Raw genomic sequence first — 27,613 nt, forward strand, 5'->3', positions numbered from 1 at the left:
TGGAAGTGGACGGAGTTAATCCGAAGGCGGAGTGCCAGAGGGGAGAGTCTATATATTCATGTGGACCCTGGGAGGCTGGTGCTTCAAGGCACATTTGGACTATGTTGGAACACTAGAGAGCACCTCTGTACACGTCACCAGACTAACGGTGAGTCTCCTTTTCTCCATTTTGTCTACTTCCTTTAAAAATCCTCTCTATTCTCTTTCTCCATCTTTTGTTATTTTATTTGCACAGTTTCAAATAAATACAAAAATTATTTAAAAAACACTTAATAGAACCAAGGCTAAGAGTTTCAACAATGGCAAACCTGTATCAACATTTAACTACAGTATAGTAGAAAAATCTTCAATTATGCAAATTATATAATGACACAATTTGATACTGGTCCACGTTTACTTGCATTCAGTAATTACTCTCAGACAGTGAGACCTTTAAAATAAAAGTCGTAATAAGCATTATTAGCAATGTTATCTCAGTAAACTTTAATCTTAGTAAACTTTAATAAATGGTGCCTTTCAAACCTGACAGCAAATAATTGACAGCTTTTGAGAAGAGACAGGCAGATTTATCTGCGCTTGAAACTATAAAACAACAAAGCAAAATGTAGCACCTTATTTGCACTGAATACTGTACATTTCCTCATTCATAGTTACAGAAGACAAAGTTTACCTGTTTACCTTTTACTTGCCTAAAGCGGATTGTTGATGTATATAAAATGAGGTGTGCATTCTAACCCCTCCACTGAAATATTTTGCCAAAGTTCATTACCAATACAAACAACTAAATTATGTCATTCTTGTAAGATCCTTCTAAATGAACATTTAGTTTCATTAAGAGGACAAACCTGTATGAATAATTTCAACTTAAATGTTAGTCAACGCAGCCCCAAGCCAGTTCCCACAATTGACTCTGAAACTTTTCCAAGCAACATGCCAATGCTTGTTTACATAGGGGAAAACAACCACAGCAGGTGCACTGTCTACTGGTACAGATTCATAAAATGAACAGTTAAAAATACAACAGCTTTGTAAGCTATAACTTCACCCCAACATGGCATATATCTCAAGAAAATTGACCTCTGGGGCCTGGGTAGCTCAGCAAGTGAAGACACTGACTACCACACCTGGAGTCGCAAGTTCGAATCCAGGGCGTACTGATTGACTCCAGTCAGGCTTCCTAAGCAACCAATTGGCCCAACCTTCTTGTGGTCACTATAATATGGTTCTCTCTCTTGGTGTGGCACGTGGTCAGTTGTGCTTGGATACCACGGAGAATAGTGTGAGCCTCCACACGCGTTATGTCTTCATGGTAACATGCTCAACAAAGCTACGTGATAAGATACGCAGATTGACGGTCTCAGATTCTGAGATTCGTCCTCCGCCACCCGGATTGAGGCAAGTCACTACGCAACCACAAGGACTTAGAGCACATTGGGAATTCCAAATGTTCCTCTGTGGATGATGCATGCCAACGTATTACACTGATTTCTTTAACACAAAAGCTCTGGGTTTGTCCGCCTGCCATGCCGGGGACACAGATGGTTTCAGGGGTTCCAGTGTCAGTACTTTTCTGATGAAACCACAAAAGCCATCTGTAAGCACACAGTCCTTCCTCTGGGCTTCTATCTATCTGTGGTAGTGTTCACAGTCTACATGTTGGTGCATTTTATCACTGTGTTCTTGGTGGAGCATCACATGACCACCAAAGTGACCCTGGATTGTGATAAAAATGGGCAACAATAAATGTCCTTCAGACAGAAACTGAATGCAATGACATAGCGTTTTCACACAGCAAAGAGGATCTGTGCAAACATTCAGACACCTTATTTTAAATTACCAATCGCAACTATGATTCATCATTGTTGCCTAGAGAGAGGACAACCAAAACAAGATAACAAACTAAGGTTGAATAAGAATGAGCATAAATTAACTCCAATGGACTTCACGATATAAAACAGCCGCACAGTAATGAAGATTTGCAAAGCGTTGACCTTCTCCTTTCATCACTGCCTGGGTGGTATTCACATTTTCCATTTGCATAAGACTTGATGATTTTAAAGGGCCAAGGGAGACACTCTTAAGGAATCTTAACTGTAATCAAAATAGATATGCTAGGAGCCAAAACACTACTATACTCATTGTCAAGATGGGAACTACACAAATCTCTGGTTTGGTACATCCTGCTTTTGTTTAAAGGGATAGTTCACCCCAAAATGAAGATTTTCTCATCATGTAATCACCCTTATGCAATTCCAGGTGTATATGTCTTTCATCAGCAGAACACAAAGATTTTTAGAAGAATATATCAGCTCTGTAGGTCCATACAATCAAGTGAATGGTGATCAGACCTTTATAGCTCCAAAAGTTTAACTTTCACATCTGAAAGTGAATGACAAAGTGGAGATTTAGGGTAAAACTTGCTTAAATATTGTTCTGTTTCTCACCCACAGCTATCCAGTTGCTTCAGAAGACATGGATTTATACACTGGAGTCATATGAATTACTTTTATGTTTCCATTATGTGATTTTTGGAGCTACAAAGGTTTGATCACCATTCACTTGCATTGTATGGACCTACAGAGCCGATATATTCTTCTAAAAATCTTTGTTTGTGTTCTGCAGAAGAAAGAAAGCTATACACATCTGGGGCTTCATGAGGGTGAGTAAATGATAAGAGAATTTTCATTTTTGAATGAACTATCCCTTTAACTGTTGCAAATATGATAAACATTGGGGCTAGTTGTCACACTTTTACATCCATACATGGCATTTTGCCACACTTTTTATGGGGTAAGTTGTCACAATGGGAACTTGTCTTCAATAGCAAAATGTTAACAGTAAACCCATTATAAAACACAAAACGATTTATAATACAGTAAAAACAAGAAAGAAAAAAGGGGAAAAACAAATGTGTATGTATTAAAAGAAGGTAATAAACTTATTATTAATCTATATTGCTTATGTAAAAATGTATGTATGTCAGTGTGACCATGTGGACCATGAAGAATGGATTTATTTATAAAGAGATGCATAAAAAGAAGCACAGATATCTTATACAGAGAAAATATACTTATTCTCACAATAATAACGTGGCCTCATTTGTAATATTGCAGTATCTATAGTTACTGTCATTTCCTCTACAGCGTGTTCAGACCAGAGGAAACAGATATTCAGGTCTGTCATTACAGTAGGATAAATTCTCTGCCTTCGGCGTAATTACATGTTTTTCCACAGTTCACTGAAACCTCTCCTTGTCTGTCCTGTGATCTGGAAGCAGCTGTGTTCTGACACAGAAAAGGAAAGGATCAACAAAATAAGAGTTTGTCCCAAATGACTTAGCCTGCTATTCAAAATAATAATAATAATAAATATAGCTGTAAGCAGCGATATCGTGGTCAAGCCAATTATCGCCACCATGAGCAGCAAAAGAAGCTTTGTGACATGTTTTTGGTTAGAGTCGGATGAACAGTTTATGAGGATTTAGAAATGTAAACTTTCAATCATAAAGCACCCCATATATTTTTTAAATAACTAAAAATAGCTGGTTCTTAGAATTTTTGTCCAGTGTGTGGCACTGTTCTGAAACTACTAAGGTACTATCTGGGCGTGATGGTTATCATGCAGGAAAGAGTTCAAGAGTTATAAGCCAAAATATACATTTTTCTATTTCCTGATCAGTGTGCCAAAATGCTGCAGGTAACCTCAGGGCCTAATGGTGATGACACATACCAAGATTTGTCCCAATCCCTCAAAGCATTGCAGAGATACAGCCTCAGGTTGCACATTCTTCGTCAAATTAGTTGAAGCGCCATTCGAAAACGTTATGGTTTATCAAAATTCTGTGAATAACTTTCTGTCAAGAGTGCCTCTAGATGATGTAGGCCAAAATTCATGCAAATCGGACAAACAGTCTAGGAGGAGTTTGAAAAAGTAGGTTTTTCAGAAAATTCTAAATTGTAATGACGGAAAATGACGTCATAGGGTGCAATCGGGAATCAGAGAAAAAAATAATTTTCTAGGACTCACGGTTCAATAGTTACTAACATAAAAGTGAGTGCAAAGTTGGGCAGTTGGTGGCACTCGAGGGTTTGAGGTAGAGGCGCCAAATTTGCTCTGTGTGCCAAATTTCATAAGTTTCCCACAAGCGGCTCTATGGGCTGCCATACACACAAGAGCGGAATAATAATAATAATAATAATAGGATCACCCTTCGTGGCTTGACCCCTAATAATACATTTAAAGGGATAGTTCACCCAAAATGAAAATTATCTCATCATTTACTCACCGTCATGCCATCCCAGATGTGAGACTTTCTTTCTACTGCAGAGCACAAACAAATGTTTTTAGAAGAATACCACAGCTCTGTAGGTCCATACAATTCATGTAAATGGTGACCACACCTTAGAAGCTCCAAAAATCACATAAAGGCCACATAAAAGTAATCCATACAATACCAGTAAATCCATATCTTCAGAAGCGATATGATAGGTATGGGTGAGAAACAAATAAAAATAAAGTCATTTTTTCATGTAAATCTACACTTTCATTTTTAAATATAAAAGTGGAGATTTATAGTCAAAAATGACTTAAATGTTTATCTGTTTCTAACCCACACCTATCATATCACTTCAGAAGATATAGATTAACCACTTATGAATGATTTGATTTTTATGATTTTTTAATCTTCAAAGGTCTGGTCACCATTTACTTTATAGACCTTTGTATAGTTCTACAGAGCTGAGATATTCTTCTTAAAATCTTTGTTTGTGTTCTGCAAAAGAGAGAAATTCATACACATCAGGGATGGCATGAGGGTGAGTAAATGGTGAGAGAATGTTCATTTCTGGGTGAAATATCCCTTTAATTAAACTAGATTTTTATATTTTCTTCAGAATATGAGTGGTATTTGCCCATGCAAAACTCACTGCCACGATAGGGTTGCTAAGGTGCTCTGAGTGATTGTTAGCATATTGCTAAGTGATTTATAAGGTGTTGTGGGTGGTTGCTAGGCCATTACTGGGTGTTTGCTAGGGCAATGCTATGTGGTTGAGATGGTGACACTAGATGGTTTCTAAGTGATTGCTATGCAGACACTAGGGTGATCTGGGGTGGTATATAGGATTAATTAAATGATTAATCTTTGATTAATTTTGTATCAACCTTTAACTACAGTATAGTAGAAAAACCTTCAATTATGCAAATTATATAATGACACAATTTCATACTGGTCCAGGTTTACTCGCATACAGTAATTACCCTCAGACAGTGAGACCTCAAAATTAAAAGTCCTAATAAGCATTATTAGCAATGTTATCTCATTAAACGAAAACATTAATCTTAGTAAACTTTAATAAATGGTGCCTTTCAAACCTGACAGCAAAACATTGACAGCTTTTGAGAAGAGACGGGCAGATTTAGCTGCGCTTGAAAATATAAAACAACAAAGCAAAATGTAGCACCTTATTTGCACTGAATACTGTACATTTCCTCATTCATAGTTACAGAAGACAAAGTTTACCTGTTTACCTTTTACTTGCCTAAAGCTGATTGTTGATGCATATAAAATGAGGCGTGCATACTAACCGCTCCACTGAAATATTTTGTCAAAATGCCTTATGTAACAATACAAACAACAAAATTATTTTGTTTCAGTTAAGAGGACAAACCTGTATGAATAATTTCAACTTAAATGTTAGTCAACGCAGCCCCAAGCCAGTTCCCATAATTGACTCTGAAACTTTTCCAAGCAACATGCCAATGCTTGTTTACGTTGTGGAAAACAACCACAGCAGGTGCACTGTCTACTGGGACAGATTCATAAAATGAACATTTAAAAATACATTAGCTTTGTAAGCTATAACTTCACCCCAACATGGCATATATCTCAAGAAAAGTGACCTCTGGGGCCTGGGTAGCTCAGCAAGTGAAGACACTGACTACCACACCTGGAGTCGCAAGTTCAAATTCAGGGCGTACTGAGTGAATCCAGTCAGGCTTCCTAAGCAACCAATTGGCCCAGTTGTTAGGGTGGGTAGTCACGTTGGGTTAACCTCCCTGTGGTCACTATAATGTGGTTCTCAGTGGGGCATGTGAGTTGTACCTGGATAACGTGGAGAATAGATCCAGAAGTATCTGAGTTTCGTCCTCCACCACCCGGATTGAGGCGAGTCACTACGCTACCATGAGGACTCCTAGAGCATTGGGAATTGGGCATTCCAAATTGGGGAGAAAAGAAAAAAAAGAAAAAGAAAAGAAAAGTGACTTCTTGTGGCTATGAGCATACATAAGCATATAAATAAACATCTTCCTGCAGACATATAGTGATACACTCCACACACTGAAGCTAAAAAAAGCCTCTGTATGGATCATAAATCTGCCACAACACACTTCAAGTCCCTGCTTACTGATTATCAAGGCACGTCTGTCAGCCATCCCCACACTGTTGGGGTACTGCAAGGTCACATCATTTGTTATGAGCACAACTTATTTGCATAGTGCAAGATCTTACAGTGACATCGAAATGCTAAATTACTGGCTCGCCCATGCCAGATCCTCTGTAATGCTTGACAAACCCTCACTGTTCCTCTGTGGACGATGTATGCCAGCGTATCACAGCGACTGCTTTAACACAAAAGCTCTGGGTTTGTCCGCCTGCCATGCAGGGGACACAGAAAACAGTAGAGTCTTTCTCTGCAATGTAAAGCACTGTGGAGAAATGACCTAGACGGATCGCCCCCCTCCCCTCAGGGCAGTTTTCACAGTTTTAGTTTGGCGAGTGTTTCTCCCCACATTATACCAATTTCCCTTTTAATGCAGAGTTTTAATGTGATGAATTCTACTTATTTGTTTAAACTTTATAATTCTTCTTTTATCCCTCTGATGATGTCCATCATTACAAGCAATTTTTATGTAATCAGGGTTTGATGTTACATCCAAACCACCATGGGTCATTATCTTTGAAACTTATAATTCTATATGACTGTCCTTTTTATACAATATGTCATTGTGTTCTTAATTTTAGCCTCAGTCACCATTCACTTTCATTGTATGGAGAAAAACAATGCAATAAAACTGAATGGTGACTGGATGAACAAAATGAGGGTGACGTGAACAACATCATGCAAGACCATACGAAATAGCCAACTCGTAAATTATGTATGACTTTTCATGAGTTGGCAGTTTCCTGGTGAAATGAACACAAGAGGCGCTAGAACAACAATTAATTTGATTCATCACACAAATCTGGAGTAAAATGGCAAATTATCAGTCCATTAACACTTACATTTCGCCCCGATCCTCACACAATGCTATCTTACGACATTAAAACCCTTTTACTTTAGTGCGTGACTTTACACGTTTTCATTAAACAGCAAACTACAATTACAAGCGTGTTCGAGCATGATTAAGTTTTATGGTAGCACAACTTTTAGTGCGTTGCACTTCCAACGTACGAGTCCCGAAGAGATGTCACGTGAGCTGAAAGTGTCACAGAAGCACCATTAAAGCGATAGAGCGTTAACCTTAAAAATCTCATCTGTTTGGGAGAAAATTTAACTCACTTTTGGTTAGTGGACATTTCACCTCAGAAGTGTCGTGATGCGTGCAACCATGTAATATGATTTTGCAAAAATGTCGCCACAGTCACGTCATTTTCATCAGATCAGGCTGATGTTTACATATTCTCTTAAATCGCAGCTACTAATAGTGCTTGTATCCATGGCAACACCTTCAGAAGTACGCAGCATGCAGCATGTTTTATATAGGAAAGTCTGCCACTGAGCATTTCTGGCACTATGGTACACACTAATATTTTCTCAAAATTCTTACAAAAAGGGAATGTTTACAGGATGTTATCTGTCTCTGTACTTGTCCCTCATCTCTTCGTGTGGGCTCAGAGGAATTCTGGCAGGGGACGGAGTTAATCCGAAGGCGGAGTGCCAGAGGGGAGAGTCTATATATTCATGTGGACCCTGGGAGGCTGGTGCTTCAAGGCACAGTTGGACTCTGTTGGAACACTAGAGAGCACCTCTGTACACGTCACCAGACTAACGGTGAGTCTCCTTTTCTCCATTTTGTCTACTTCCTTTAAAAATCCTCTCTATTCTCTTTCTCCATCTTTTGTTATTTTATTTTATAAAAATAGATAAATAAAAAAAAAAACTTAATAGAACCAAGGCAAAGTGTTTCAACAAAGGCACAAAGATTTCTTCTATACTTTTTGTTCATTTTTTTCAAAAACAGAGGGAGAGGACTCTTTGTAGCAGGATGTTGTGCTTAAGTCAATATTGACTGCCACGAAGCTGTAAGCAGCATTTGAATATACTGGAGTAGAAATAAGGGATGTGGATTAGACAGTTGGTTTCTTTTCCTCTTTTTCAGAACCAGTTGGCTGGTTCCTTTCCTTTTACTCTTAGTAGAACAAATCACTAGACTGAATTTTCTTTACAAAGAAATTATAAAAAGAAATCTGTTAAACCATTACATAGTTTTTTCCTACTATGAATTCATTTTGTTCTCAAATCGGATACATCCTGGAATTTTAATTTCAAAGTCATCATAATTGTTCTAACAAGGAGGACTTGCAACAATCAGGACCATTGTATTGTTCAGTAAGTATTATTTTGCTCCTAATTCCATTGAGATCAGATTGTTCTCATTAAAAATGGATTGAGTCATTAATTCCACTACATGCTTATCTGTATTAAAGCCATTGAATTCCCCTAATTGTTCATATAATCTACAAAACTATTACATGAATCATGACATAAAAGAGCAATGGCATGTCTTTGATCTTTAAAATAATCTTTGATAAAGTTTACCATTGTATATGCTCATTTTATATATAAAATCTGAGTCATTTTGTTGACTGGAGATTGAGAATATGGTTTTACCACAGAACAAGTGTATTGGTTACAAATTCTTTCAGATCTGGGTGTGTCTTTTTTCAGTATACTGAGTCTTGGGAAATTAGATATGACTGTGAGATCATCTCCCTTGTGTAATCTCATCATCTCACAGTGCCCAGAAAGGTCCTGAAATGTTGAAAAACTACAGCAGTCAAATATATTTTCTCAGCAAACCCTCCTGAAAACATCTGCTCCACATTTGGGGTTTTAATGATAAATTATTCCCCAAACAATAGGAGGGAACAACTCTCCTGTTTACAAGAAAAGCCCGCTCATTACAATTTAATGTGTACCTTGAACTGATGTAAACATTTAGTGAGTGACTGTTAATTCTTACCTAATAGACACTTGACTCCAGTGATCTGCATTTATTAGCGCATTATTTAGACTTAGCAGGCGGGGTGTATTGCGGCTCAGGACATGCCTGAACAAGATCAGACTTTTTTTCATTTTTTTAATGGCTTGAGCCCATGGAAAACACATGTATAAATGTACAAGCACTCTTCAATGATATGTTTACCCCTGTGGTCTGGCTGTCCCATTGAATCTCATGTTACTCTAAAGGTCCTGTTTTGTGCAAACAAATATAACCCTAAGAAATGGCTGCATTGATTTCAGTACTGATTTTTATGTTGTGGCTTCCACTTCATGATATATATGCCTTGATTTCTTGCAGACAAAGGTAAGAATAGGACGGCTTCACTTCTTTGAGCCACAATGAATCGGGTAGAAGAATGGGTTCTGGAAAACAAAGACAAGATCGAGAAAGGAGTGGAAATCATGGGGCAAGGTTGCGAGGTTTTAGCAGCCACAGTGGGACAGTTCCACCCCATTTTGGAGGCCGTGTTTGTAGCCTCCGCCGAGCTCCTTAGCAACCCAGATGGTAAAGAGGCCAAGTACCTTACAGAGCAGTTTGAAAGGATCAACCAGAAACTGGAAGGCATCCAAGATGAGATCGACAAAATTGCTTTGGAGTTGCAGCGGACATCCATGAACAAGCAGAACTTTGACAGTGAGGCGCAAATGATCAGTCAGTATGAGAAGTTCCAAGACTTTGTCAATGCTAAGCCCAAGTTCAAGGAGAAAAAGATGGAGAAGTTTCTAAGCCACTATGAGAACACCAATGGAGATCTGAACATTGACGCCTTGTACAATGCTATAACTGGAGAGAATACCTCTGGAGATGCCATGTTGGACACAGTGGTGACCACAGAGCAACGAAGCAGAAGAGCGGTGGAGGAGTTCTGCTCCAGGCTCAAGAAGCTGTTTGTTGTGGGAATTATAGCTGTCATGGGTCACGCTGCTCTAAAAGAGGGGGCGGTAGGCGAGGCCATGGTCAAGAAATGGCAGGATCGCATGGAGGACGTAGAAAAACGGATGAAAGCTGCGGTGGATGACTGCATTGAGAATTTTCCCGAGCAGGCTAAGACAGATGTGGAACGTCAGCTTGTAGAGCGACATGGCAGCGTTGACCCTGAATTTACCACATTTCTACTGGATATCCTTGCCAAGAAATATGACTGGGTTTCCTGGTCTGTTCGGGTCTTCAACCACAGTGGCATATTCTTCTGGAATTGGCTCGCCGGCAAAAAGTACCACGGACGAGGGGGAGGTGGCAACTTTTTTGATCTTTTGACCCCAAACAACATCAGAATTGTGGTTTCTTTCAGTGCCGATCCAAAACCGATCAACAAAAGCCAGCTGCTAGATCAAATAGAGTCACAGAAATTAAAGGGAAACATGGTGTCTGTGGCTCAGACTCTGTGCAACTCTCTTCCCAACACCGTAGTGCATGCCGTTAGTCGCTATAAGAAAGTAGAAGAGAAAAACAACTTCCAACCTGAATTCTACTACTTTGGGATGCACAAAAAGGCATACCTCTGCATTCATTCTGAATAGACATGAAAACACTGAAAACATTAAAATGGCAATCATTCTTCTTTATGTTTCTGCTTTTAACCATTAGATTGTATTAGCTCAGCATTAGATAAGGAAAAATATGGGAATTCCCTCAGAGCAACTTCAATAAAAAAGTTTATTACCACTGGTTCACTGTATTTTTTGCATGTCTATGGATAAAAATTACTTTTTTAACAAAAATTACATTTTATTTCTGTAATTGTGCCTGTGACCAAACATGAATGTGCACGTCAAAAACGATCTGAAAGAACTGTCATTTGCAAGTTTTGTTATGAAATGGTTTTGAAATCATATAGAAATTAATTTAAGACAGGTTGGGTGGACAAAATTTCAATGATCTACACAGAATTTATTGTTAGTCAATGTGTTTCCATTCAAAAAATAATTGCAGTTAAAATTGTCTTAAAGAGGGCAAAAGTCTGTACTGAAAAAAGTTATTCTTAAAAAATATATATTCAAGTAATCTATACTGTTATATAGTCTATGTAACTCAGGAATCCTGTCCTTTTCATGTATAAACAAATAAACCATTGATTTTTGTGTAATAAAATCACTTACTGACCATTTCTGTCTAAAGTTATAACCAATTTAACAACTTCGTTGCCATGACGACGCAACCCCAGGCACTTACAATGGAATGAATAGGGGCCAATTTGTTTACATTAAAAATAATCACTGTTTCAAAAGTATAGCCACAAGATGTAAACAATATGTGTAAACATGAGTTTAGTGTAATAAAATCGCTTACTGACCATTTCTATGTAAAGTTATATCCAATTTAACAACTTTGTTGCCATGACGATGTAACCCCAGGCACTTATACTGGAATGAATAGGGGCCAATTTTTTTACATAAAAAAAACCTCACTGTTTCAAAAGTATAGCCACAAGACATAAATGATATGCGTCTAAGTGTGATAAAATCCCTTTTCTGTGTAAAGTTATAGCCAATTATACAACTGTCACAACTATGACAACGTTGTGTCAACAAACCCTAAACCATCTGTAAAAAAAGGACATTTTAAACAACTTTACAGCTCAAATAATACACAAGTTTTAACCAAAGTATTAATGCAAGTGCTTTTATAAAATTATAAGCTTTACATTCCAAAACTAGCCACATTCACTTTCATTGTCCCCATTCGCTACCATTGTAAGTGCCTCACTGTAACCACGATTTTTGCTGGTTTTAATAAAAGGAGAGACCAGTTGAACATTTTTTTTTTTTTTTTGGTAATCAACATTATGCCACAAATGCTGTCGATTGAGCTTAACTTGTATTGAACCTGGGATATTCTTTTAAATAAACCCCTTTGCTAAATTTACTATGGTAACCATAGTGCCTGCCAAATTACCATAGTTCCTACATAATTGTTCCTTTCAGTATTTGATTCTGATGTTTTTGTCTGTTTTAAGGAGGCCCAGCCCAATTTATTATGATTTTACAGAGGTAACAATAAGAGTAATACCTAAACTTTGTAACTATAGTACATTTTGCAAGACAATCCTTAAAATTGCTTTTCTGATGGGTGTGTCACCAAGAGAGAGAGAGACAAGAAAATCCACGTGAGCGGAAGTTGGGCGAGACCGAACAGTGCGAACTTTTGCCTTCTTTAATTCTATGCCACTTTTCTATCGGTTTCAGGTGAGTTTCATTCGTATTATTATAACTCATTTGTTCTCTAAACGTAAGTTCGTATATCATTTCGTTCGTCTGGGCGCTGTAATCTCAGTTTTTGCTCAAGAGCTGAAGTTTTGGGCGTTTCTTTTCAAGCGTTTTCTCCATGCTTGTGACATTTTCTCCAACTCGTGACTTAGCATAGCTGATCGATTATGTACGCAAAATAATGAACTTCTCTGTCATTCAACCGCTTTTATATGTTATTGATCTCAAAAACTCCGAGGGCTAGTTTAGTTTGACAAAGACCAAACCTATGCAGTCTGAACCAGGAAGTGTTGCTTGCATGTTGCATGCTATCCACTCTTCCAGCCTAATATATAAACAAAATGACGTTAATGTCTTATTTGAATGGATCTATGCCTGTTTGCTGTGTTGTTATGAACTACTAAGCATGACTACAGTGTTTGGGAGACTTCCGCTTACCTTATCATCTGTGTCTGCACGCATATATTAGGCCCTGTGACAGCGAATCATACACTGATATAAAAACAATACAACCACGCTTTGAATTAAAATGCTGCTTTATCTTAACTCTTCTTAAGTTTGTTTTGTCTCATCATAAGTGGGCTTGTTTATGTACTCATATCCAGCTTTGTAAAGTAAGGGATTACTTTTAATTTTTCAGTAATTTAATTAGATACTTCTGACGTAATTGCGCTAAATACTGTATAGAATACAGAACAATTGTTTATAAAAACAAAAGTGAATTTTAAATAAAAATTTAATGTATAATGTTAAAATACGTTTTCTAATTTAACGCTGTCCTCTTAAATGTTTTGGCCAGTTCATTAATAATTTATCTGATTTTATGTGATTCATTTGAAAGAATTAAAAGAACAGTTTCATGTAGCCTTGTATTTTTCATCTGGTCGAGGAGGTTGATAAGGGTTTTAGAAAGTAATTAGTAATAAGTAATTCAATTACTTTTCAGACAGAGTAGTACAGTAATCTAAATACACTGTAGAAGTAATTAGTAGTACACATCTGTTTTTGTAGAGTAACTTACCCAACACTGCTCATGTCATATGATTTTTAACAAAGGGTGACCAGACGTCTCCATTTTCTGTGGACAGTTCTGGTTTTTGGTGGCCTGTCCCCAACTGGAGCTGTCCCTGTAAATGTCCCTGGTTTTCCCCACGCGTACAAGACAACGTTCATAGTGAAATATTACATTGCAAGAAAGCCAGAGCAGCAAAGCCTACCATGTGCTGTTTATTTTGTCTAGCAGAGGGAGCTGCTCGCTATAGCAGCTTAAATTAAATTGTCTTTTACTGATTACTTGGTCGGGCCAGTTTTGCCATTAAGAACAGAACCAGGTGATTGAAGAGAATTATCATCATTGTAATGAGCTTCAAAAATAAGGCACATACTAGCTGTTTATGTTGTAAAGTTATTGCGTTATGTATTTTATAACAGGTTTTGAATTTGGGATTGTATTGCACAGTGTAAAGCATTCCTGAAAGTTTGGCCTTCATAATGCGGGAATTCCCGCACAAACTATAACATGCTGGTGAATAGTCAAATGAATCCCCGCATATAAACAAATAAAATAATTAGTATGTGTTGTGTACATCAGCGCTATCAGCCAACCATCCTCTCTCCCTTCCTCTCGCACAAGTAATATTTACACACTGACTAAAGGAAGCACCTTCTCACATATTTACTCATTTGTTGTATTAATATATACCCAAAATAAATTTAAAATACGAATATGATATTAATAACATGGAAAAATAAAAATGTACAATAAAATATCTGCAAAGAAATGTTCAGGTCAATTTTATATTTAAATCACCTCAGCTGCAAGTTAGTTAATCCATAACTGAGATTTAAATCAGAGTTTAAAGTAATGGAGAAACAAGATTATAATTCATTCAGATTTACTGTGAAATTTAAATCAAAACAATGATTTAACAGTTACCCTGATTATTTTTTTAAACAAAGTTTAAAATTTGGTGCAACAGAATTATCAGATTGTGGCTGGGCCGGGGCCGGGTCGTGATTCTACACACCCGGTCCCTTATCAGGCAAATCAAGCCTCCGAGAGGGATAAAGGCCGACTGCGGAGGATGGTTCAACATATCAAATTCTTTTGTTGACATTTTGTCAGGGGGTCTGTAAATGATCTATACCAAATTTTGTGTCGATCGGACTAACGGTCTAGGAGGAGTTCGAAAAAGTACGTTTTTCAAAAAATCTAAATGGTAGAAAGAAATTACAGACGCAAATTAAATCAGAGGTACACATTTTTTAGGGCTTGTCTCAAGGAATCAGAGAAAAAAATATTTTGATTCTAGCCCTTACGGTTGCAGAGCTATGAGTCCAAATTTAAAAGTGTTTATTATAGCACCACCTAGTATCAGATGGGTGTGCGTTTGTGCGCCTGAGTAGTGAGAGGGATTTGGGACCATCCTGCTAAGTTTGGTGTCTCCACAACTTACGGTCCGTGATGCCCAGACACTTTTAGGGCACAAAAAAAGAAAAAATCAGTACAGCTACAATAGGGTTCCAGCAATTTCGCTGTTTGACCCCCTAATAAACAAAAAAAAATAATTGTGGTTACAGTGGAAGTGAATGGGGCCAGTCTATAAACGTTACACATGCAGTTTTCAAAAGTATAGCCACAAGACAAGAACATTATACGTGTTAACATGATTGTGATACATTTGCTTACTAATTGAAGTTATTTAAAATATTACAACTTTGCTGCCACGACAACGCAACACTGTAATCTGGTAAACGTCATAACGGCAATAAATGTCTGATTTTATCCCACCAAAATCATGTTAGCATGTATAATGTTTTCGTCTTGTGGCTGTACTTTTTAATCAGTGTGCATTTTAATGTTTATGGACTGGCCCCATTGCATCCATTGTAAGTGTCTTACACCCTATCTACTGGGACGGATTAACCAATAGGCCGATTGGGCCATTGTCCAGGTGCCTCTAAACACAAGGGGCCTCGTGCTCAAGGAATCTGCATCTCACAGGTGCAGCTCGTTTATTTAAAGTACAACAGAGAACAGCCTTGATTCAGAAAACACTTTCAAACACAAAGTTATGGTGCAATTTATCCCGGCTGTGTACAAAGCTGATGGTTTAAATTCATATAAGCGACAGAATCCGTACAGAATTAATGTTTAATGATAAAGCGATAAATGCCTTAAGTACTCTAAATATGTGCACGGTAACCATTTGCAATATTTGGTTAACCTTGAAAGTTCATGAACTGTTATTCTATTATTTGTCGGGACTCTGGAATAATTATTTTTTTTTTTGCGTCAAACGCAAACAGCAGGAAATAAAGTGCATATTGAGCTGTGAACCTAAATAGCACATTACCACAATACATAGATGTACAAATGTTAAAATCACACTGAAGTCGAACAAAGATAATATCACATAATCAGTATAGGCCTATTCTTAATCAATGGGAAATACATAATTCTGCCCTGGCAGGTTCACTTTCCATGAGGTAGCGAATGCTATGGTTTATAAACCTCTTCAGGATGTTTTGATTTTTAAATGATTCAGCAATTATTATCTGCACACCAAAGCAAAAGAGGGAAAAAACATTGGCTCACCATTTATCAAGCGAAACTTTACCTGGTGAAAAAATGTATCTAGAATCATGTGTAACTGTCACATTAAGCCCTCTTTGCAACCTGAACTTTGCGAACTTGTGGGATGCACATCCAGGGCACGAAGCTCCCGTTCCACCACATCCCAAAGATGCTCTATTGGGTTGAGATCTGGTGACTGTGGGGGCCATTTTAGTACAGTGAACTCATTGTCATGTTCAAGAAACCAATTTGAAATGATTCAAGCTTTGTGACATGGTGCATTATCCTGCTGGAAGTAGCCATCAGAGGATGGGTACATGGTGGCCATAAAGGGATGGACATGGTCAGAAACAATGCTCAGGTAGGCCGTGGCATTTAAACGATGCCCAATTGGCACCAAGGGGCCTAAAGTGTGCCAAGAAAACATCCCCCACACCATTACACCACCACCACCAGCCTGCACAGTGGTAACAAGGCATGATGGATCCATGTTCTCATTCTGTTTACGCCAAATTCTGACTCTACCATCTGAATGTCTCAACAGAAATCGAGACTCATCAGACCAGGCAACATTTTTCCAGTCTTCAACTGTCCAATTTTGGTGAGCTCTTGCAACTTGTAGCCTCTTTTTCCTATTTGTAGTGGAGATGAGTGGTACCCGGTGGGGTCTTCTGCTGTTGTAGCCCATCCGCCTCAAGGTTGTGCTTGTTGTGGCTTCACAAATGCTTTGCTGCATACCTCGGTTGTAACGAGTGGTTATTTCAGGCAAAGTTGCTCTTCTATCAGCTTGAATCAGTCGGCCCATTCTCCTCTGACCTCTAGCATCAACAAGGCATTTTCGCCCACGGGACTGCCGCATACTGGATGTTTTTCCCTTTTCACACCATTCTTTGTAAACCCTAGAAATGGTTGTGCGTGAAAATCCCAGTAACTGAGCAGATTGTGAAATACTCAGACCGGCCCGTCTGGCACCAACAACCATGCCACGTTCAAAATTGCTTAAATCACCTTTCTTTCCCATTCTGACATTCAGTTTGGAGTTCAGGAGATTGTCTTGACCAGGACCACACCCCTAAATGCATTGAAGCAACTGCCATGTGATTGGTTGATTAGATAATTGCATTAATGAGAAATTGAACAGGTGTTCCTAATAATCCTTTAGGTGAGTGTGTATATATATATATATTGATTGAAGTTATTTTTAACCTAAAACTGTGTCTAAAAAAAGGCAACAGTCCTGCGCAGTACACTGAAAAAGTGAGATGTGGCGCAGTGTCCGTCAAACATTTGAAAAACAGCACAGATGCACATGTGAACAGCCCGTAACTCGCCATAGCCTACTTGAAAAACTGACCTGAACCTGGCCCAAAACCTGAAGGTTTGTTGGGTACCATCGGGCTCAGATTGGGTTACATGTAGAATAATCGAATAGCAATTTTGGTATTTGAATACAAGTACCATGCACATCCCTATTAATAGCGCATGATTTTCGATCGGTTCATAATTAATAAGTACTTATAATTGGCCGAGTAAGACAATGCTCTAAACCTTTCCATCTATTTGAAAAATCCAACTAAATCTGCCAAGTGTCTTGTAGTGCATGAAGGTGAATGTAGTCGCATCATGGGGGGCCTCCATGGTGTACCAGCCCATGGGCTTCTCAGTTCTTAATTCATCCTTGCTTGTCTACACCAGATATGAGCGGCATCGCATCGCAACGCCTTGAGGCTGTCTGCACTGGACGCATCAAAGTGAATGCTCTATACAGTTTATTTATCTTGTTGGCAGGAGTAATGGCAGGGCATGCAAAATAGAATGGGGCATCCATTTAGTGATGGCACGACAAGGTGCCACAAACGCTACCAGTGTTGACCGCATCATTGATCATAATGTGAGCGATTTGCTTTTGTCGCATTGCTCCACGTCTGGTATAGACGAGGTGTGATGAATCATGATTTTAGCTTTTCTTTTTTTCTTCTAGTAAGTGAGGGACATGTCAAAATAAGTTTTGTGGTAATCGACAACATTATGCCACAAATGCTGTCGATTGAGCTTAATTTGTATTGAACCCAGAACATTCCTTTTGAGGGTCACCACAATATTGTATTCTTCTACCAGTGTGTTATCATTAAAATGGTGTTGTGTTGAATTGTTACCCTTTGGGAGGTCTGGCTTTCAAGCCTTGTGTTAAGAGCTCAAATGAAAAGTTCAAGTGAGGCATTAAGATAATGGACCCACTTAGTGTTTCGAATTAGTCATACCTTTGCTTTGATCTATGCCAACAAAAGTTTGTCAACATTTCAAATATGCATACAAGTCTAATCTGGTTTGTAAAAGGGGAACTTTTATTGCTTGAATCAATTGTATTTTGTCTCGAAACACTGCCCAGTGAAAAGGATCTTAATACAAAATGTTGGTGGTAAATGTGTGTGCCCGGAGAGAGAAGCGCACATAATATTTTGCCTTGTCTCGTTTCCATGGTTACTGTGGTGCTTTGGAAAATGTGTTCTTGTTCAGCTAGTTGAACTACCCTGTTAATCATGTACACACTTATGGTGTTGCTCTAGCAAAAAGGTTAAGCAGTTTTGGTGGATGTTATCAAACTATTTTGCTGTAAAGATTTATTCAGACTTTCTGTATCTTCATGTAAGAGGCTACTATATGTAATTTGGTTTACATTTAAAAAAAAAAGTTTCAAGCAGCTTGGTGTTAAGTAGTACTCATTTTCAGGTAAAAATTTTTACCGGTAAAACAATTACCTGTTTAAAGTAGTTTCAGATTTCTGCTAATCGAGTCCATGTTAAACTGCCAGTCAAAGGTTTGGACACACCTACTCATTCTTTATTATTACAGTTTGGCAGTTTAGAATAATAGTGTGAAGTCATCAAACTATAAAATAACACAAATAGACAATAGAACCTGCCCGGTCAGAATTATGTATTTCCCATTTATAAACACACATGTTTTACTTTCTGTTCCAACTCATCCATTAAAAAGATTTGTTTTGTAAAGAAATGAATAGGCACAATTTTATCTATATTTGTCTACAAATGCAATCTAAAACACTTTAGCATAACGCTTTAAATTGACATGTTTTTTAAGATCATGCGAAACGTAAATTCAGTAAAATGTGTTCCTACTAGAACAAGTACACAACTATTAAAAAGTTTGAAGTTATAACACACTACTTTGTTATTTTAACACAAAAGGCAAGCTTTGTAGTACTACTTTGTGTTACGTAATGTATCCAAGTGAACTGGTCCAACTTTTTCCAATTGAAACACATTACCTCCACATTGTAGCTTTGTACTTTTGCATACTGTATGGTTAATTTCTTTCAGTGTAGGTTTGAATGAATACATCTGTTCCATTTTCAGAAATCCTACCTATCTTAGCATGCGTACATACACCTGGTGTGTATTGTTGATGTATTGCTTGCTTTCCGGATGTGTTCAGCAGCAGTTGTATGGTTTGTATAACACAATTCCTTTCTCTTTTATCTTATTCAGTGATTCACAACATCTATTCCAAGTTTGAGAGGAAACCAGCACTGACACATGTAAGTTTCTTTTTGAAAACCACTCTCAAGAAAGAAAGGTCTTTAGCCTTGATTACTAAAGGTTTGTTCATATAAAACACATACAAACTTAAAGGAATATTCAAGGATCAATACAAGTTAAAGGGATCATGACATGCTTTTTTATTTCATTAAATTATCTTCCCTGAGGTCCACTTAAAATGTTCGTAAATTTGTTTTGCACCAAAAAAGTCATAATTTAGTAATATATAATAATTTTAATCCCTGTCTCTGGCTGTCTTTCTGAAAAGCTCAGTTTTAAGCTCTCCAGCCCTTTAAGATTTCACTGTAAATGCCCAATGTTATGATTGGCTAACATTGCGCAGCACCTCTAATACAGCCATATTTGAAACTCAATCGGAAGAAAATAAACCAGCTTGACATTATAATTTATAAAACTCAATTTTAGGGTTAACATATAATGTACACATTTTATCTGAATGTATCAAACTTTTCATTCAAGCACAGCAGTGCCATAAATTATCGAACAGTCATATTTGAAAAATTCAAACATAATAAAACAAATTCTTGAGTAGGCGTAGCCTGCCTTTTTCAATCGGCCTATGCAACTTACTGAAATGTAAATCTGGGGCACTTGCCATTCCAACTTCCAGACTTCGGCATGCTATCAAATTGCTTGAAACATCTATGGGGAGAGATTGTAGCAGCTAGATGAATTTTGGAATACAATTCATTTTAATAACATTAACTATCCCAATCATAGATAAATGTAATGAAGCCCACCTGCCCACATCGCTCAACTTTTTATTAAAGTGTCAAAATTAACTAACTAAATCACACAAATTTCCTGGGAATAAAATGCCCAAATATTGAATGCACTGTTTGGGCCACTGGAAGGCACTTGGCTGAAAAGCCATTACCACTATTGGATTTAGACCAATTGACTTTGTATCCTGACAATTTAGAAAAGTAATTAATCATTCTGTGGAGGCAAGGCATAGATCTAGAATGTTTGGAGATGACTAATAAAATATCTGTGTAAAGCAAAAGCTTATGCGCTATACCTCCCACCACCACTCCTGGAAAATCATCCTCCTTTCTTATTGCTGCTGCTAATGGTTCCAGGGCAAGACAGAACAATAATGAGGAAAGAGGGAAACCCTGTCAGGTGCCTCTATCCAGAGTAAAATAATCTGAATTAATGTATTTATATTTTTATACCCGTATATTTCCAAAATCTTACAAATATCATCCCATTCTACCATATCAAATGCCTTTTTGGCGTTAAGTGAGATGGCAGCGACCGGAGTCTGATCATTTGCTACTGACAACATGATATTGATGAACGCCTAATGTTATCAGAAGAGCTACGGCCCTGAATAAATCCCAACTGATCTATATGTATAAGAGATGTCATAACTTTATTAATCGGTTAGCCTTAAATTTGTTACAATATTTGAACGTCTAGCTGGATCAGGGAAATTGTACAGTAACTCTTATACTTTTTTGGATCTTTGTCCTTTTTAAGAATCAGACTGATCCGGGCTTGTGTCAGGGTTGGCGGAAGCTTTCTATTCTTTAATGATTCTGTATAAACTTCTTGCACAAGTGGAGCCAGTTCTGTAGCATAAGATCTAAAAAATTAAGCAGCAAAGCCATCTTGCCCCAGAGCCTTAATTACCTTCCCAAGCTCTGATTTCTTTTTTTCTGTATGAGGCAACTTTTCTAAACACACCAGGGTGTTACCTGAGACTAAAATGTTTCCTATTGAGCAATCAACAACATATGAAATTAGGAACTTAGATATATATAAAAAAATCTATTCTAGAGTAAATCTTATAGACTGATTAAAAAAAATTATAGTCTCTACCACATGGCTTCAAAAGTCTCCAAATATCTGGAAGACCAAGATTTTTACACATCATGTGAAGCGTCACTGTTGCTCTAGGGGGCTTGCACACTTTTGCTTCACTATGATAAAGGACTGAGTCCATCAAAAGATTAAAATCTCCTCCCAATATTATTTCATGAGTGGTGCCAGTGGCTTGCAACATCCTTTCAAGATCTATAAAAAAAAGCCCTGATCATCAACGTTAGGTGCATAAATATTTGCCAAAATAAGAATTTGTCCCTGAATTTCACAATAACCTGAATAAAACAATAATTACTCTTCCTAATTTATCTTTACTCTGTTTGAGACATTTAAATTGTAGATGTTAACTTATCAATTTAATGACTCCCCTGGTCTTACTCGAGCCAGTGCTATAAAACGATATGCTCACTCCATATCTTTCCACATTTTTCAGCTTCCTGCTGGGAAAAGTGCATTTCTTGTAGAAACACTATATCATATTTCTTTCACTTAAGAACTGAAATAACCTTCCTTCTTTTTAGTGGTGTGCCCCAACCCATTCACATTCCACGTGGAGAGAGACAATCCAATCATATTAACATTTGTCATATTGACATGTAAGAGAAAATTTATTGTGTGCCAAAAACAGGATTATAAAACCACATTCCAACGTTGGTTCAACTGTCCAACCCCAATGATTCCCCAGAACTAATCAAACAGAAAAAAATCAAACAGAAAAAAATGTCAAACTTTCGATGCACGCCTTCAAGAACCTCCGCGACAACTTCGGATTGCTCAAGTCTGGTGATTAAAATTTTGTGAGACAGAATTTCTCAGTAACAAATTATCTATAAAACATACTCCAGCCAATAAGCAGAATAAAGACAATGAACTGTGTGCTCCACAAAAAAGACTCCAGCCACTAGGCAGAACCAGCACAACAAGAGCGTGCAGAATCTTCAAACATTCAAGCGAATGTTCAGTGAGTCGGTCCACCTGGTGGCAACATGAGTACAACAACACGACTCACTCACTCCATTAACTTTATGAAGGACATTGCATGCTGTGGGCTTGTGAATGTGTTACGGCCATCCTTGGCATCTATTCTCAATTTTGCCAGGAATATCAGTGCAAAAGCAATCTTCCTTTGATGTAAAGGTTTCTTGCGTTCCTTGAATTGATCGCGTTTCTCTCTTGTTGATTTCGCGAAGTCTGGGAGCAAGAACATTCTGTGGTTCTTTCAAGAGAGCCTTCCTTTACTCCTCGCCTCATGTAACACCAGATCTTTATCGGATGATCTCAGAAATTTGGCCAGAATTGATCGGGGCCTGTTTCCCTCAGCGGATCTCCGAGCCGGAATCCTGTGAGCTCACTCAATTTCCAGCTTATGGCCTGCTATGTCAAGCAGACTCGGAAAGAGCCTGTCCAGGAATTCCACCATATTCTGTCCCTCTACTCCGTCCGGGACTCCTATGATACAGACATTATTCTGCTGGCTACAGTTTTCCATGTCCTTCAATTTCTCCCAGACACACCCCAAATCCACCTTGGTTGCTAGCGGATTAACATATAATTTCCTCTCCGATGACTCTGGATTATCAATCTTTTTCTTGACATCCCCCACTCTTTTGGCCACATCAGTAAATTTCCCTTCCATGGCAGTGATCAATCGTCGTATCGCTGCAAGATCCTCCAAGTCAGCAACGACCTTCATCAGCATTGCCGACATGTTCAACATTTCTCGAAACTCACCGACCAAATCAGCTCCCTGGTCCGCGGCCTTCTCAGCGGTATCAGGCATGTAAGTGTCTTTTAATGTCTCGGAGCCTGAGGATTTTGAATTCTTTTACATATTGTCCTCCAAGAACAGTTATAGAATGGAGTGTATTGAATCTCACCGGTTTATATCATAAAAATTATTAAAACTAGTGTGCAGAGTCCAATTCACAAGTCCAATCCAAATCCACACCTCCAAATAAATTTTTGTGGTAGTCAACATTATGCTACAAATGCTGTCGATTGAGCTTAACTTGTATTGAATCTGAAATATTCCTTTTAATAGCATGTGCAAATATGTCTAAGCTGATCTACTAAGATAGTCTACTGAAGATTGCCTTTTTCAGATATGTATAATAGCATGCATTATCAGTTTTTGTAGGTTTCCCTCAATAAATATTTAATTTTGGGTGTGCCTCCATAAACATTTTTTAAATAAAGGGCAGTGCCTTTTGCAAATAGTTGTTCAAATAATTTAAATTGCACCTACAAAGTATTACATCAATTCTAAATCAACTTCATAAATGGTAACTGTGTGTGCAAATTCAGTATGGTGTTTTATTTTAATATGTCCAACCTATTTGGACATGTGGCTATTTGCAAAATTGATCTTCGTAAATTACCAGCAATATGCCAACAAATTGCGCACACAATTTGTAAAATTGCACATTCAAATTTTTGTAAATAATGGCCATTTTATTAAAACTGCTTTAACATCAGTATCATACTGGACTAAAAACTATTGTGTGTCTTATTTTTCACAGAGATATTTTTGGTATAGAAAAACTTGAAGGATGGCCGAGCAGCTACAAAAGCTTGTTGCACAGAAGAAGGATGTTGTCGAGACTGTCATGGAAGTGTTTGAGCAGGGCGCAGAAGTGGTGGCCAGCATTGCTGGAGATTTGTTCCCTGTTTTCTCGATCGCAGCTCCTATTGTGAAGCTGGTGTTGGATAACGTGGAAAGTAAAGAGGCTGTGTACATGAAGGACCAATTCCAGAAGGTACGAGATCACCTGGAAGTCGTCTCTGAGGAGATCCAACAGATTAATGAAGAGATCAAGAAAAGTGGGGTAGATGCCACCTATTTCTCCGTAGAGGAGAACATGACCAACCAGTTCCGCAAATTTATGGATGTCCTTAATGCGAAGCCTAAATTCAGAGAAGTCAGGAAGAATGACTTTCTGAAGCACTTCGCTAGGGCTGACGGTGACAAAAACTTGCACGTTCTGTATAATGCCGTAACGGGAGATAACTTTTCTGGAGAGTCTGTGCTGGTGATCATTCTGAATTATGAGCAGAAAAGCCGCAGGGTGGTTGAGGACTTCTGCGCTAGACTGAAGAAACTGTTTTGCATTGGTTTGATCGCCTTTCTTGGTTACACAACACTGAAAGGCGATGATGACGAGAAGGTGCTTCAAGTGTGGAGTGAAAACATGAAAGTAGTCCAGGCTAAAATGAACGTCGTTATTGAAGACTGCATCAACAGCTTCCCGACACAGGCCGAGCTGGATTCGAAACGTATCGTTAGAGACCACAGTGACAAGAGCAACCAGCAACTTGCTGACATGATAGTGGAACACCTGAAAAAGAAGTACGACTGGGTGTGCTGGGCAGTCCGCATCTTTAACTCGCCCACTGGCCTGTTCACCAGCAAGAAAGACTTCCAGTGTTTGGTTGGAAAGAGTCGGTTTCAGGTGCAGGCGTCGGATGAGAAGCTAAATGTTGTGATCTCCTACAGCTCCTCACCTGAACCCATAGATAAAGCCCGGATACAGAGCCTGATCTTGGAACAGAAGAATCCCAAGGTGATAGCAGTGGCGGAGCAGCTTTTTGAGACAATTCCACTCTGCGTGGTCCACACAGTCAAGACCTCATGCAAAGACATGGGCTTCTCCTGTAGCTTTTCTGACGAGCTGCACTTCTTTGAAGAGTTTAAGGACTTCTATGTCTTTCTGCATTCTGCTTAAAGTATGCAGGCAGGGAAATAGTGTTCACGACATATTTGATCAAACATATGGACCATAATAATTACACAATTTTTACAGGGCTGAAAGATATTTTAATTAAAATTGTAATGACTAATATACTTCATTCTATTTTACATTTTTATGTAGTACTTTTAATTTGTGCTTGTTTTCTAAAGCTGTAACTGAACACTTTTAATATATCAAATTTGTGCTTTGTTCTCCCTTATTAATGTCATGATATCTATTGTGTGATAGATAATTTTTGTAGCTGGGATGGTAATACAAAAGTTTGAATTCAGATAGAGGTGGTCTCAGACTACTATTGGACGCAAAACTTCACAAAGCTTCAATAAGGCTATCTAACCACAATGCAACTTCTTGGAATCGGGGTTCGGGGAAGAAATAAACACTAGTAGAGTTTTACTTGACACATTTATTAGCATGTAATCAATGTATTGATTAGAAGAATTGTCGCTTTGAGTTATGCCTGTGAAATCTGTTTACAAAGTCTATATACATTTAATGCTAATTTGTTTAATGTTTTCTATACAGTCACTTATGCAGGATACTGCTCCATATTTCAGAGTTTTTTTCTGCACTCATCTATTATTGTGGTCAAATGTCTTTTACCTCTTTTAAATGGCATGTACGAACAAACCGAACTGTGGTTGGGTTGCTTTACATGCAGTCAGAAGGTCTCTTCATGTCTAAGTGGGCGGTTTTGTCCAGAACAAGCTGGCTTCTTGAGACTAATGTAGATGGAATTTCCCTGCAATTAATGTTTTTTAAGATTTAGAAGAAGAAAAAAACAGCTTTGTACGTAGACAATAGACTGACTGAGCACACATTTGGACCCACACTGTGTTGTTCCAAAATTGTTAAATATATTTATGTTTGAACATCATATAATAATTTGCCCTTCCGAATGTCTTTGCAGATTGAATATATATTAAAATCAACATTAGATCAAAATGGACCCTGTTTACTTTCTTAATGCAACGATCCTGGTCTTGTTGAGTACCAATAATTATTATTTTTTTGCACATTAAAAACTACATAATGTAATATTTATCAAAATGTAATCAATTGATCCACTTCTAAAATGCCTTTGCTTTACAGTTGATGACAGTTGAACTGAGAGGAGAGTTTGGATTAATGTACAGATTTTGCTGTTCTGGAAAGAAAGTGGCATTCAACTGATCACAATGTATAGTCAGGATATTAATAATGTGAAAAATTACTATTACAATTCAGAACTTCTTAAACTACTTCAAAGAATTCTCATCAAACAATCCTCCATGTGCAGCAATGACAACTTTACAGATCCTTGGCAGTCTAGCTGTCAGTTTGTCCAGATACTCAGGTGACATGTCACCCCACACTTCCTGTAGCACTTGCCATAGATGTGTCTTGTCGGCCACTTCTCATGCACCTTACAGTCTAACTGATCCCACAAAAGCTCAATGGGATTAAGATCCATAACACTCTTTTCCAATTATCTGTTGTCCAATGTCTGTGTTTCTTTGCCCTCTCTAAACATTTTCTTTGTTTTTCTGTTTCAAAAGTGGATTTTTCTTTGCAATTCTTCCCATAAGGCCTGCACCCCTGAGTCTTCTCTTTACTGTTGTACATGAAACTGGTGCTGAGCGGGTAGAATTCAATGAAGCTGTCAGCGGAGGACATGTGAGGCCTCTATTTCTCAAACTAGAGACTCTGATGTACTTATCCTCTTGTTTAGTTGTACATCTGGTCTTCCACATCTCTTTCTGTTCTTTATCTTTGAAGACTGTAGTGTACACCTTTGTATAAAATCTTCAGTTTTTGACAATTTCAAGCATTGTATAGCCTTCATTCCTCAAAACAATGATTGACTGACAAGTTTCTAGAGAAAGCCGTTTCGTTTTGCCATTTTTTATTTAATATTGACTAAGACATGCCAGTCTATTGCATACTGTGGTAACTCAAAAACAAACACAAAGACAATGATAAGCTTCATTTAACAAATTAAATATCTTTCAACTGTGTTTGATATAATGGCAAGTGATTTTTCTAGTACCAAATTTGCAATTTAGCATGATTAATCAATGATAAGGTGTTGGGAGTGATGGCTGCTAGAAAATGGGCCCATCTAGATTTGATCAAAATGATTTATTTCAAATAGTGATGGTGCTGTTCTTTACATCAGTAATGTCCTGACTATACATTGTGATCAGTTGAATGCCACTTTGGTGAATTAATATACCAATTTCCTTCAGAAAAAGCAGAATCTGTACATTATTACAAACATTTGGCCACCAGTGTTTTTGACAATCCAATAAATTCCTGGTAGAAATAAATCAAGTTCCACCCTTGAATATGTTGCTGAATTTCATTTCATGTTGAGTTGAATGTTTGCAACAAAACAAATTCTAT

At 37.8% G+C, this 27,613-nt stretch overlaps 1 protein-coding gene across 8 annotated transcripts; it reads left to right on the forward strand.

Moving 5' to 3' along the window:
- On the forward strand, positions 1-27,613 carry LOC127657787 (protein rapunzel-like). Of its 8 annotated transcripts, none has more exons than XM_052146693.1 (5): positions 39-148; positions 2,451-2,542; positions 2,623-2,659; positions 7,847-8,051; positions 9,583-11,383. In XM_052146693.1, exon 5 carries the CDS (start codon positions 9,624-9,626, stop codon positions 10,803-10,805), a length of 1,182 nt encoding a protein of 393 aa, XP_052002653.1. In that variant the 5' UTR covers positions 39-148; positions 2,451-2,542; positions 2,623-2,659; positions 7,847-8,051; positions 9,583-9,623; the 3' UTR covers positions 10,806-11,383. The 8 variants fall into 8 exon arrangements, with proteins under 8 accessions (XP_052002654.1, XP_052002659.1, XP_052002653.1 ...); XM_052146692.1 differs by having other exon boundaries at positions 7,896-8,051; XM_052146694.1 differs by lacking the exons at positions 2,451-2,542; positions 2,623-2,659 and having other exon boundaries at positions 1-148; positions 7,896-8,051.

This window comes from Xyrauchen texanus, chromosome 17, assembly GCF_025860055.1.
Source record: "Xyrauchen texanus isolate HMW12.3.18 chromosome 17, RBS_HiC_50CHRs, whole genome shotgun sequence".
NCBI classification, from domain to species: Eukaryota; Metazoa; Chordata; class Actinopteri; order Cypriniformes; family Catostomidae; genus Xyrauchen; species Xyrauchen texanus.

What these genes read in the sequence shown, in the direction of transcription:
- LOC127657787 (XM_052146694.1), top strand. Translation starts at nt 9,624, where the DNA reads ATGAATCGGGTAGAAGAATGGGTTCTGGAAAACAAAGACAAGATCGAG.